The 14,847-nt window shown below is 38.7% G+C and overlaps 1 protein-coding gene across 1 annotated transcript in view; it reads left to right on the forward strand.

Annotated features, from left to right (window-relative positions):
• The window catches only part of LOC126321991 (chaplin-A-like), a 142,375-nt gene extending 132,571 nt beyond the window's left edge, over positions 1 to 9,804 (forward strand). The window contains exon 20 of the mRNA XM_049994246.1: positions 9,722 to 9,804. Coding sequence (XP_049850203.1) covers positions 9,722 to 9,804 — 83 coding nt within the window. The remainder of the gene's footprint in view (positions 1 to 9,721) is intronic.
• The last annotated feature ends 5,043 nt before the right edge of the window (positions 9,805 to 14,847 follow it).

The raw sequence follows: 14,847 nt of genomic DNA on the forward strand, positions 1-14,847 counted from the left end.
TGTCCTACCAACCGACTCCTTCTTCTAGTCAACTTGTGCCACAATCTCCTCTTCTCCCCAATTCTATTCAATACCTCCTCATTAGTTATGTGATGTACCCATCTAATCTTGAGCATTCTTCCGTAGCACCACATTTCGAAAACTTCTATTCTCTTTTTGCTTGAACTATTTATCATCCATGTTTTACTTCCATACATAGCTACACTCTATACAAATACTTTCAGAAACGACTTCCTGACACTTAAATCTATACAAAAAGTTAACAATTTTCTCTTTATTTAGAAACGCTTCTTTTGCCATTGCCAGTCTACATTTTATATCCTCTCTACTTCAACCATCATCAGTTACTTTGCTCCTCAAATAGCAAAACTCCTTTAAGTGTCTCATTTCCTAAGCTAATTCCCTCAGCATCACCTGAGTTAACTCGACCACATTCCATTGCCCTTGTTTTGCTTTGTTGATATTCATCTTATATCATCCTTTCAAGACACTGTCCATTCCATTCAACTGGTCTTCCAAGTCCTTTGCTGTCTCTGACACAATTAAAATTTCATTGGCGAACCTCTAAGTTTTAATTTCTTCTCCATGGATTTTAATTCCTACTCCTATTTTTTCTTTTTTTCTCTTTACTTGTTGCTAAATATACAAATTGAATAACATTGGAAATAGGCTAAAACCATGTCTCACTCCCTTCTCCAACCATTGCTTCCCTTTCATGACCCTTGACTATTATAACGCCCATATTGTTTCTGTACAAATTCTAAATAGCCTTTTGCTCCCTGTGTGTTACCCCTGCAACCTTCAGAATTTGAAAGAGAGTATTTCAGTCAACATTGTCAAAAGCTTTCTCTGAGTCTACAAATGCTAGAAACATAGGCTTGCCTTCCCTTAATCTATTTTTGAAGATAAATCCCCCACATGAAACATGGACCTTGCTGTTGGTGGGGAAGCTTGCGTGCCTCAGTGATACAGATGGCCATACCGTAGGTGCAAGCACAATGGAGGGGTATCTGTTGAGAGGCCAGAGAAACGTGTGGTTCTTGAAGAGGGGCGGGCAGCTTTTTCAGTAGTTGCAGGGGCAACAGCCTGGATGATAGACTCATCTGTAACACTAACCAAAATGGCCTTGCTGTGCTGGTACTGCAAACAGCTGAATGCACGGGGAAACTACAACCATAATTTTTCTCCAGGGCATACAGCTTTACTGTATGGTTAAATGATGATGGTGTCCTCTTGGGTAAAATATTCCAGAGGTAAAATAGTCCCCCATTCCGATCTCCGGGTGGGGACTACTCAAGAGGACATAGTCATCAGAAGAAAGAAAACTGGTCTTCTATGGATCAGAGTGTAGAATGGCAGATCTCTTACTCGGGCAGGTAGGATAGAAAATTTGAAACAGGGAAATGGATATGTTAAAGTTACATATAGTGGGTATTAGTGACGTTCGGTGGCAGGAGGAACAATACTTTTGGTCAGGTGAATACAGGGTTATAAATACAAAATCAACTAGAAGTAATGCAGGAGTAGGTTTAATAATGAATAAAAAAATGTGAGTTTGGGTAAGCTACTCCAATCAACATAATGAACACATTAATGTGGCCAAGATATACGTGAAGCCCATGCCTATGACAGTAGTATGTGATTATATGCCAACTAGCTCTGCAAATGAAGAAATTGATGAAATGTTTGATGAGATAAAACAAATTATTCAGGTAGTGGAGGGAGACGAAAATTTAATAGTGACAGTGACTGGAATTTGATAATAGGAAAAGGGAGAGAAGGAAACCTAGTAGGTGAGTATGGATTGGGGGTAAGAAATGAAAGAGGAAGCCACCTGGTAGATTAATGCACAGTGCATAACTTAATCATAGCCAAAACTTGGTTCAAAAATCATAAAAGAAGGTTGTATACTTGGAAGTATCCTGGAGATACTAGAAGGTATCAGACAGATTACATAATGGTAAGACAGAGATTTAGGAACCAGGTTTTAAATTGTAAGACATTTCCAGCGGCAGATGTGGACTCCGACCACATTCTATTGGTTATGAACTGTAGATTAAAACTGAAGAAACTGCAAAAGGTGGGAATTTAAGGAGATGGGACCTGGATAAACTGAATAAACCAGCAGTTGTACAAAGTTTCAGGGAGAGTGTAAAAGCACAAGTGACAGGGATGGGGAAAAGAAATGTAGTAGAAAAAGAATGGGTTGCTCTGAGGGATGAAGAAATGAAGGCAAGAGGATCAAGTAGGTAAAAATACGAGGGCTAATAGAAATCCTTGGGTAACAGAAGAAATACTGAATGTAATTGATGGAAGAAGAAGAACACCCAAAATTTATTGAAATAAGCAGGCAAAAAGGAATACAAACAACTCAAAAAATGAGATCAACAGGTAGTTCAAAATGGCTAAGCAGGGATGTCTAGAGGACAAATGTAAGGATGTAGAGGATTATCTCACTAGGGGTAAAATAGATACTGGCTACAGAATTGTATGAATATCAATAGCTCAGATGGAAGCCAAATTCTAAGCAAAGAAGGGAAAGCAGAAAGGTGGAAGGATTATGTAGAGCATCTACACAAGGGCTATGTACTTGAGGACAAAATTATGGAAGTTTAAGAGGAGGTAGATGAAAATGATATGGGACATAAGGTACTATGTGAAGAGTTTGACAAAGCAATGAAAGATCTAAGTTGAAACAAGGCCCCGAGATTACACAACATTCCAATACATGTTCACCTACTAGGTTTCCTTCTCTCCCTTTTACTACTGAGTGCCTTGGGGGAGCCAGCCCTGACAAAACTCTACCATCTGATGAGCAAGATCAATGAGACAGGTGAAATACCCTCAGACTTGAAGAAGAATATAATAATTCCAATACCAAAGAAAGCAGGTGTTGATAGATGTGAACATTACTGAACTATCAGTTTAATAAGTCACAGCTGGAAAATACTAATATGAATTCTTTACAGATGAGTGGAAAAACAGGTAGAAGCTGACCTTGGGGAAGATCAGTTTGGATTCCATAGAAATACTGGAACTTCTGAGGCAATACTGACCTTATGACTTATCTTAGAAGAAAGATTAAGGAAAGGCAAACACATGTTTCTAACATTGGTAGAATTAAAGAAAGCTTTTGACATTGTTGATTGGAATACTCTCTTTCAAATTCTAAAGGTTGCAGGGGTCAAATACAGGGAGTGTAAGGCTATTTACAATTTGTACAGGAACCAGATGGCAGTTATGAGTGTTGAGAGACTCAAAAAGTAAGCAGTGGTTGGGAAGGGAGTGAGACAGGGATGTAGCTTCTCCCCGGTGTTATTCAATCTGTATATTGAGCAAGCAGTAAAGGAAGTAAAGGAAAAATTTGGAGTAAGTATTAAAATCCATGGAGAAGAAATAAAAACTTTGAGGTTCGCCGATGAAATTTTAATTATCAGAGACTGAAAAGGACTTCGAAGAACAGTCAAAAAGAATTGACAGTGTCCTGAAAGGATGGTGTAAGATGGACATCAACAAAAGCAAAACGAGGATAATGGAATGTAGTTGAATTAAGTTGGATGATGCTGATGGAATTTGATCAGGAAATGGGACAGTTAAAGTAGTAAAGTAGTTTTGCTATTTATATAAGAAACACACACATCTTTCCATATGAGCTCTGATTTCCCTTATTTTATTGTTCCTACCTATGTAGGTCAGTGTCAACAAAATATTTTCGCATTCAGAGGAGCAAGATGGTGATTGAAATTTTGTGAGAAGATTCCATCGCAATGAAAAACGGCCTTCTTTTAATGATTTCAAGCCCAAATCCTGTATCATTTCTTTCGCGATCTCTCCCATATTTCTCATTAAGACAAAATGTGGTGCCTTTCTTTGATCTTTTTGATGTACTCTGTCAATCCTATCTGGTAAGGATCCCACACTGCACAGTAGTATTCTAAAAGAGGATGAACAAGTGTAGTGTAGGCAGTCTCATTAATAGGTCGGTTACATTTTCTAACTGAACTGCCAATAAAAGTCAGTCTTTCGTTGGCATTCCCCACAACATTTTCTGTGTGTTCCTTCCAATTCAAGTTGTTTGTTATTGCAGTACCTAGGTACTTAGTTGAATTTGTGGCTTTTAGATTAGGCTAAACAAGTTCCTTTCAGCATTCATGTTGATGACTTCACACTTTTCATTATTTATGGTCAATTGCCACTTTTTGCACCATTAAGATATCTTTTCTAAACCAATTTGCAGTTTGTTTTATTCTTCTGATGACTTTATTAGTCGATAAATGACTCAGATGGCTGCTCAGATTGTCTCAAAAATGATTTGTATAGATATGGAACAGCAAAGGGCTTAAAACACTTCCTTGGGGAATGCCAGAAACCACTTCTGTTTTACTCGATGACTTTCCTTCATTTATTACAAACTGTGGCCTCTCTGGCAGGAAATCCAAATTCAGTCATATAACTGGGGCAATATTCCATAAGCACGCAATTTCAGTACCAGTCACTTGTGTGGTAGTGTCAAAAGCCTTTTAGAAATCCCTTGTCAATAGCACTCAACACTTCATGTGATAATAGAGCTAGTTGTGTTTAACAGGAACGATGTTTTCTGAACCCATGTTGACTGTGCATCAATAGACCGTTTCCTTTGAGGCAATTCATAATGTTTGAACACAATATATGTTCTAAAATCCTGCTGCATATCGATGTTAATGATATGGGCCTGTAATTTAGTGGGTTACTCCTACTACTGTTCCTGACCTGCGCAACTTTCTAGTCTTTGGGTAAAGATATTTCAATGAGCGAACAGTTGTATATGACCATGAAGTATGGAGCTAATGCATCAGCATACTCCAAAAGGAACCTAATTGGTATTCAGTCTGGTCCAGAAGACTAGCTTTTATTAAATGATTTAAGTTGCTTCATTACTCCGAGGATATTTACTTCTATGTTACTCATTTTGGCAGCTCTACACAATTTGAGTTATGGAATACTTACTCCATCATCTTTTGTGAAGGCGTTCTGGATGGCTGTGTTTAGTAACTCTGCTTTGGTAGCACTGTCTTCAGTAGTATCTCCATTGCAATCATGTAGAGAAGGCATTGATTGTTTCTTCCTGCTAACATACTTCACATGCGGCCAGAATCTCTTTGGATTTTCTGCCAGGTTTTGAGAGAAAGTTTTACTGTGGAAACTGTTTTAGTTTCCAATTATTTTAACTTGATTACTGTGAATAATTTATTATGAGCGAATGGGGCATAAAGAAGTAAGTTTTCTAGTTTCAAATGAAACCCACAGCTCACAGTTCTGAAAGTATGAGTGAGATGTGGAATATTGCAGCTTGCACTGAATCTTCTGCTTGTATATGCTTAAGCACTAGTAATGTATTTAAGCTATGATATCATTTATCCCCCCCCCCCTCCCCCTTCGCCCCTTGAAAAATTCGGTTAGAGTGCTACATTAGACCAGCTTCAAATAATGTGAATTCTTCAGATATCCAAAGTAATTTGTAAGAAAACTGTCATTATATATGCCTCAAAAGCTCATTTCTCTGTTACTAGGACATAGTTATTAAATTTGCAAATTTATTTGTGGTATGAAGCTAGTGAGTAGCTGAATGAGGAAAAGTAGGTCTCTAATAAAACCTTGGTGGCGCTTGCTTCATACATTTGTTGTAATAAGAGGACTTTAGATTACTGCTCATGAACAAGCTCAGAATGTAGCAGTAGTTGAACATGTAAATGCTGTACTTTAAAGTATTGCTCCCATGATTTTGTTTAGAGGAAAGATGTATAAAGGTGAAAGGCACATTAATTAATCTGGCAACACTTGCATGAAGTAACAGAAAAGGCTCAGTGATAGCCAGTATCCTCACAAAACCTCCCTCATTGTTAATGGAGGTAAATCATGTCGTGATGCCAATTATTGTTGCTGCTGCTTAATTAAACAATAGATACTTTATTGCTTCTAAAGAAATTAGAAATGTGAACATTCGCTACTTTAAAAGGGTATTTTCAAACCATCTGAATATTTTGGGATGTTGCTGACCTAAGTACTGGATAATTGGAAGAGATAAACCAGTCACATGTGTTGTTGGAAGTGCCTGGCTGAAAGAAATGGCACAAGGTAAGCTTGACTGTTTCAAAGAAACAGGAATCTTTCCTTCAAATCCTCAAGTTATTCCCAAGTCTAGACTTGCATGTTCAGTTTTTACAGAGCGTCAAATTTCACCTGAGATGACTTTAACTTATTATCTAATCATTCAGCAGTGAACAGTTCTCCCCAAGTTATAACTCTAATGTAGAGAGAATTCATCCAGAACATTCACAGAACACTGCCAAAGAATGACAGATAAATGGCCACAGTATCTAACACACATGCTACAGCATTTCATGGTATTATATCTACTCCACAACTATAGCAAAAAGAACCACCATCTCATTGCAGGTCTCAAAATACTCAGATCAAATATTGTTTTGAATTTTTTGCTAGCAGAAAAGGAACACCAACAAAATGTTATGGTTCACAACAAAACCAAAATTATTTGTCAAGCAAAGAAACAGAACATCACAGCCTAATGGGGTAACCTGCTTGGAAAACCAATCAGGACATAATGGTACCCAGGAGAGAGCAGCATCAAATTTCAAGATTTATTATGTTCTGAAGATAAAGAACCTTTATTTATCCTGGTCATGTGGATTATCTGTAAAATGACAGTTGAACATTTCAATGCCACTTGGAAATTTTCATTTATCTTTCTTGTTTCATTATTTGTGTCTGTAAGTGCTGACTCAAATTTGTATTAGATTTAATAAAGGCAACGTGACGAGTAACTCTTTGTAATTTACACCAGAAAAACTATGAAGTTCATAATTTACATTTCTTCCCCAATACAGAAAAATAAATTGACTGTCTAGTATCATAGAAGCATTTTCTTGAATATCTAAACTAAATATTCAGAATCTACTGGCCTTTCAGTTACTTAATTCATAGTGTCAGCTGTTGTGAAGAGAAGGCTGACATTCAAGAGATTGGTCATGAAGACTCAATACACAAAGAAGTGCAGTTGATCAATAAAAGAAGGAAGTACAGAACTGTTCAGGGAAATTAAGGAATACAAAAATAAGTCACTGAGGGATGAAATAAAAAGGAACAGGGAAGCTAAGATGAAATAACTGCATGAAAAATGTGAAGAAATCGTAAAAGAAATTATGGTCAGAAGGACTAAATCAGTATGTAGAAAAGTCAAAACAATGTTTGCTGAAATTAAAAGTGAGAGTGGTAACATTAAGAATGTAATTCGAATTGAACTGATAAATTCATGGAAGTGAGTAAATAGGTGGAAAAGTACTTTGAAGGCCTCTGTGAAGGGATAGATTTGCCAGCTGTGGTAGAAGAAGAAACAGGAGTCCATCTGGTAAAGATAGGGTATCCAGTATTAGAATCAGAATTCAAGACCTTTGGAACCCTTGAGATAAAATAAGGCACAGTGGGTAGATAACATTCTATCAGAATATCTAAAATCATTGGGGGAAATGGCAACAAAACAATAATTCACATTGGTGTGTAGAATGTATGAGTCTGGCAATATCCCATCTGACATTCAGAAGAGTATTGTCCATGCAATTCCAAAGACTGCAAGCTGACAAATGTGAGAATTATCACACAATCAGCTTAACAGGTCATGCATCCAAGTTACTGATAAGAATAAGAATCATAAAGAAAATTGAGGATGTATTGCATGATGATCAGTTTGTCTTTAGGAAAGGTAAATGCATGAGAGAGACATTACTGATGTTTTAGTTCATAATTGAAGCAAGATTAAAGACAAATACACACATGTTCATATGATATGTTGATCTGGAAAAAGTTTTCAACAGTGTAAAATGGTGCAAGATATTTGAAATTCTGAGGAAAATAGGGGTAAGCTATAGGAATAGATGGGTAATATACAATATTTACAATAGCTAATATGGATAAATAAGTGAATGACCAAGAACAAATTGCTTGGTTTAAAAGTGGTGTAACACAGGGATGTAATCTTCTGCCCCCACTGTTAAAATCTGTACAGCGTAGGAGCAATGATGAAAAATCAGTAATGAGATTAAAATTGAAGGTGAGAGTATATCTGTAGTACAGTTCACTGATTACATTTGCTAGAGTGCAGAAGAATCAAGTGATCTGCTGAATGGAGCGAACAATCTAGTGAGTACAGAATTTGAATTGAGAGTAAATTAAAAGAAAGATGAAAGTAATGAAAAGTAGCAGAAATGAAAAGAATGAGAAACTTAACATTGGAAATGATGGTGATGAGGTTGATGATACCAAGGAATTCTACTACCTAGGCAGCAAAACACCCAATGATAGCTGGGAAAGGAGGACATCAAAAGGATACTAGATATGGCAAAATGGTGTTCCTGGCCAGGAGTAGTCAATTGGTATCAAACATAGTCCTTAATTTGAGGAAGAAATTTCTGAGAATGTATGTTTGGAGCACAGCCTTGTGTGATAGTGAAACATGGACAGCAGAAAAACCAGAAGAAAAGAGAATCAAAACATTTGAGATTATGTGCTCTAGGTGAATATTGAAAAATATAGGGCCTGATAAGCTAAGGAATGAGGAAGATTTGCCGGAATTGAAGACGAAAGGAATATGTGGAAAACATTGATATGGATGAGGGACAGGTTGATAGGACATGGGTCAAGACATCAGGGAATGACTTCTGTGTTACTATAGAGAGCTGTAGATGGAAACAATTGTAGCGCAAGTTAGAATACATCCAGTAAATAATTGAAACATCGGTTGCGAGTGCTACTCTGAAATTAAGAGGTTGGAACACGAGAAGAATTCATGGTGAGCCACATCAAACCAGTCAGATAACTGACGACAAAAAAGCAGTTCCATAAAGGATAGACTGATGCTCATTGTAAACGTAACACGTGGTCAAGAGCAAAGTGGAGCACAGTGCACAACATGCAAATGAACATAACCTATCAAATTACAGTTGCTGCCTCACAGCCCAGGCCATCTGGTTTGTCTCCACCACCACAAGCTTTTCCAAACTGTGAAGCTGGGAGTTATCCTTACAGCACATTCACTGCTCCAGAATTCATCCTGCCCTCAACCTATGGTAACCTATGCTAACCTATGGTAACCTATTGTAAACTACTGTCCCTACATCCTTCGCCCAACATTTCGCACAGCATGCAATCTTTGGTGGTTTGCATCTAGTATGTAATTCTGTTCAAATATTGATTTCAAAATATGTTCTGAGGTTCTGCAATTCATGAATGTCAATGAAATAGTATGTTAGTTCTGTCAAACACTTCTAATATCCTTTTTGTAGATAGGTATGTCCTGTTCTTCCTTCCAATCACTGGGCACAGATTGTTAGCTCGAGGTATTTATGGTGTAATGTATTAGAGTGAAAACAGGAGTTACCTCAGCTGGAAATTGTATATAGGTAACGACAAGAATTTTTCAGGCCCTTAATTCTGGTTCAATGTTAGTGATTTTAGCTGTTTCTGAATTCCAGTGACACTAATATCTACATCAGTCATCTTTGCAGTGGTGTAAAAAGGAAACTGAACCAATTCTTCTGTATCTTCCTTTGTAATGAAAAGATATATGTAGTGAGAACTAGTAAAATACTGTGGAAGAAAGAATAGGATACCTGGTCAGGGCATTTCAGGGCTGTCAACACAAAGTTAAATAGCAGTAATTATGGAATAGGTTTAATAATGAATGATGATGATGATGATGAGGAGGAGGAGGAGGAGGAGGAGGAGGAGAATATGAAATGCAAGCTACAATAAAAAAATGGTTGTATATTTGGGAAATATCTGGGATCACTGGAAGCTTTCTAATAGATCTAATGGTGAGATAGATATTTTGACACCACATTTTAAACTGACATTTCCTGGGGGAGATGTGACTGCTGTCAATAAAAAGATAGAACATTATCTCTAGGAAGTTTAGATTTTGTACTGCAGAAATGTCAATACTGTCTTTAGAATTTGCCTATCAAAATAGATTGAAGAAGGTTAAGTCCCATATTTATATCATTTATGGATACTGAGGAAGATGAATTCAGCAGTTATTCTCTCAAAGATCTATACATGAATGGAATATAAAAGAAGCCCAAACAATGGTACCATAGGAAGTACTTCTACCATGCACTACACTGCAGTCTGCAGAGAGTATAACTGTAGGTGTAAATGTGTACTTAATAACATTTGGGATAGGCTATAATCTTGTCTCCCTCTCTCCTCAACTGCACTGCCCATATTTATCTGTTTTTTTTTCTCTTACAATTACAGCTGGTTTCTGAAGTTGCAAATAATATTTTGCTCGCTGTATTTCATCCCTGCCACCCTCAAGATTTCAGTGTGTCTAGTCCAACCCATGTTGTTTCAAGTTTTATGCAGGGATATGGTGAGGAGAGGGTAGGACAGCGAGATGCATTGGGGAGTTCACATGGTGTATTGGAGGGGAACTGGGGGAATGAGGGAAGGAAAAAGACTATGAGTGCTCTTGTGGAATAAAGGTTGTGTGATGCTGGAGTGGGAACAGGCAAGCAGTTAAGTAGTTAAAGTACAGACCAGTAGGTTTATGGGAACAGGGGAATTCACGCTGCTATATATCTTATCAATGCAGTAAATGAATCAGGCAAAAAGGAATACAAATGTCTCAAAAATGAGATTGACAGGAAGTGCAAAATGGCTAAGTACGGATGGCTAGAGGACAAATGTAAGGATGTAGAAGGTTACATCACTAGGGGTAAGATAGATGCAGCCTACAGGAAAGTTAAAGACACCTTTGGAGAGAAGAGAACCACGTGTATGAATATCAAGAGCTCAGATGGCAAACCAGTTCTAAGCAAAGAAGGGAAGGCAGAAAGGTGGAAGGAGTATATAGAAGGTTTATACAAGGGCAATGTACTTGAGGACAGTATTATGGAAATGGAAGTGGATGTAGAGGAAGATGAAATGGGAGGTAAGATACTGCGTGAAGAGTTTGACAGAGCACTGAAAGACGTGAATCAAAACAAGGTCCCCAGAGTAGACAACATTCCATTAGAACTACTGACGGCCTTTGGAGAGCCAGTCATGACAAAACTCTACCAGCTGGTGAGCAAGATGTATGAGACAGGTGAAATACCCGCAGACTTCAAGAAGATTGTAATAATTCCAATACCAAAGAAAGCAGGTGTTGACAGATGTGAAAATTACCAAACTATCGGTTTAATAAGTCACAGCTGCAAAATACTAACGCGAATTCTTTACAGACGAATGGAAAAACTGGTAGATGCAAACCTTGGGGAGGATCAGTTTGGATTCCGTAGAAATGTTGGAACATGTGAGGCAATACTGACCTTACGACTTATCTTAGAAGAAAGATTAAGGAAAGGCAAACCTACATTTCTAGCATTTGTAGACTTAGAGAAAGCTTTTGACAATGTTGACTCGAATACTCTCTCTCACATTCTGAAGGTGGCAGGGGTAAAATACAGGGAGCAAAAGGCTATTTACAATTTGTACATAAACCCCATGGCAGTTATTAGAGTCGAGGGGCATGAAAGGGAAGCAGTGGTTGGGAAAGGAGTGAGACGGGGTTGTAGCCTCTCCCCGATGTTATTCAATCTGTATATTGAGCAAGCAGTAAAGGAAACGAATGAAAAATTTGGAGTAGGTATTAAAATTCATGCAGAATAAGTAAAAATTTTGAGGTTCGCCAATGACATTGTAATTCTGACAGAGACAGCAAAGGAATGGAAGAGCAGTTGAACGGAATGGACAGTGCCTTGAAAGAAGGATATAAGATGAACATCAACAAAAGCAAAACGAGGATAATGGAATGTAGTCAAATTAAATCGGGTGATGGTGAGGGAATTACATTAGGAAATGAGACACTTAAAGTAGTAAAGGAGTTTTGCTATTTGGGGAGCAAAATAACTGATGATGGTCGAAGTAGAAAGGATAAAAAATGTAGACTGGCAACGGCAAGGAAAGCGTTTCTGAAGAAGAGAAATTTGTTAACATCGAATATAGATTTATGTATCAGGAAGTCATTTCTGAAAGTATTTGTTTGGAGTGTAGCCATGTATGGAAGTGAAACATGGACGATAAATAGTTTGGACAAGAAGAGAATAGAAACTTTTGAAATGTGGTGCTACAGAAGAATGCTGAACATTAGATCGGTAGATCATGTAACTGATGAGGAGGTATTGAATAGGATTGGGGAGAAGAGAAGTTTGTGGCACAACTTAACTAGAAGAAGGGATCGGTTGGTAGGACATGTTTTGAGGCATCAAGGGATCACAAATTTAGCGTTGGAGGGAAGCCTGGAGGGTAAAAATCATAGAGGGAGACCAAGAGGTGAGTACACTAAATCGATTCAGAAGGATGTAGGCTACAGTATGTACTGGGAGATGAAGCAGCTTGCACGGGATAGAGTAGCATGGAGAGCTGCATCAAACCAGTCTCAGGACTGAAGACAACAACAACAACAACATATATCTTATCAGTATAGTATTAAAAAGTTGCAGTTGGCAGGCAGCCCATTGGTGGATACAGTCATTACAACACAGTGTTGGACAGCTTTCTCAACTGGGTGGTCCAGTTGTTTCTTCAAGATACTTTGTTCATGGCCATTCATACACACAGACAGCTTATCTGTTGTTTTGCCTGAGTAGAATGCAGAACAGTGGTTGCAGATTAGCTTGTACATCACATGACTTGTTTCACAAATAGCCTGGCATTTTATGGGATAGTAATTGCTTCTGATGGGACTGTAGGTGGTGGTGGTGGTGGTGGTGGTGGTGGTTGTGTTGGTGTGGGAAACCTTGGTCTGGCAAGGGTTTGGGAATAGAGGTTGTGTAATGATTGCGGAAGTTATTGTGTAGTTCTAGTGAGTGGCAGAATACCACTATGGGATGGGTGGGAGGGTTAGTAGGAAGGACATTGGTTATTTCAGGCCATGGCAATAGATCCTAGTAGGGAATGTGATTCAGTTACTCCGCTGCTGGGTGGTACTGAGTCACGAGGAGAAGGCTCCTTTGTGGCCGGATGGTGGGGCTTACAGGGGGTGATTGAATGACTGGAGAGATGAGGCCTGTGATGTCTCCAGTCACCCACCATCTTCCAAAGTCCCACTGTCCAGCTGAAGAGGAGTATTACCCTCATGACTCATTATGATCCAGGACTGGAGCAACTGAATCACATACTCTCCTAGGGTTTCAACTGCCACTCATTGTGGCCTGAAATGAAGAATGTCCTACCCACTATCCTTCCCAGTTCTCAAACTGTGGTATGCTGCTGCCCACCAAACCTACAAAATATCTTCACCCATCCCTACACAACCCCTGCTCCCAATCTCTTGTCTGTTGGCCCATATCCCTGTAATAGACCTTGGTGCAAGGCCTGGACTGTACTTCCTCCTACCACCACCATCTACTCCAGTCCAGTCACAAAATCACCTACCTCATCAAGAGGCAGGGCCACCTATGCAATAAGTCACATGATGTACAAGCTAAGCTGCAATCACTGTGCTGCATTCTACATGAGCATAGCAAACGGCAAGCTGTATTTCCATATGAATGGCCACTGACATACTGTTGCTGAGAGACAGCTAGACCACCCAGTTGGAGGGCATGCTGCCTGACATGTTCTTCCCTCGAAAGACTACTTCACAGCCTGTGCCTTCTGCATTCTTCCTACCAACATCAGCGTTTTTCAACTTCACAGTAGTGAACTCTCCTTAGAATGTACCCAACATTTCTGTAACCCTACTGGCCTCAACCTTCGTTCACTAGTCATTTTCCTTCACTTGCCTAGCCCCTTCTCAGATCAGAAACAACAATGCTAGCAGCCAGCAAATGGGGTGCAGTTACAGTGTCTGCTGACAGAGCTTGACTTAATCATGTATGTTGGAAAAGCCTCTGGTTTATGAGGCATAAAGGGAACGGAAGGTAACCACTGACTTGATGCTTTTGGTAGGGTGGTTGCTTAAAAGTCAGGCCTGCTGATATTCTACCAGTCATAGATGTGGCCTGTTTCCTCTATTGATGTATTATGCTCCCTTTTCTGTCTAGTGTTGAATTGGCTCAGTTCTTCGAAAGTTCAAATTACTGATGTTCACAATTTGGTATAGGCTGGATAGGGTGTGATGTCATCACCCCCCACCCCGATTTGTGACCTAGCATATCTGAACTTGAACCCTTTGAGTGAGTTGTAAAAGTGGTGACAATTGTGGCTCGTGCATCCATCGATACAATTGCATCATCTCATGCAGCCACTTTACAGAAGTATGGCGGTAGCAACGGCATCAGCAGGAGCAATATAGTAACAACATGCTGGACAGTTCACCTTCTTCAAGTGTTGTCATTTTGAGAGAAGCTATAGAAACACACATCACTGACACCAGGCACCCTTCCTGTTTCCCCTAACCCATCCAAATTTCTAGACGTTATTATGTATGTATGTATGTATGTATGTATGTATGAAATGGAACAAATGCCTGAACTGGCTGTGAGTGCAGACTTCATTCATTCTAGTTCCTTTCTTTATAATTTGGTGTGATCCCAACTTATTGAAATTTGATTGTTAGTGTAAATCAATAACTGCAAATGTTGAATGTAAATTGCAAGTTGTGGCAATGTAGCTTAAGGTAAATTGGTGATAGATGTGTGCTAAAAAATTGGTGATAGATGTGTGCTAAAAAATTGGATGCAGAGTGGATAGCAGAATTACATAATATGTCTAGAAATTGTAAGTTTGAATGTCATCAGTGTGGCATATCTTATGTAGATGCCATTATCTGTGATATAATTATGAGGTTCCTTTTTAATCAGTTGTTGA

The sequence above is a fragment of the Schistocerca gregaria genome, unplaced genomic scaffold, assembly GCF_023897955.1.
Source record: "Schistocerca gregaria isolate iqSchGreg1 unplaced genomic scaffold, iqSchGreg1.2 ptg000784l, whole genome shotgun sequence".
In the NCBI taxonomy this organism is placed as follows: domain Eukaryota; kingdom Metazoa; phylum Arthropoda; class Insecta; order Orthoptera; family Acrididae; genus Schistocerca; species Schistocerca gregaria.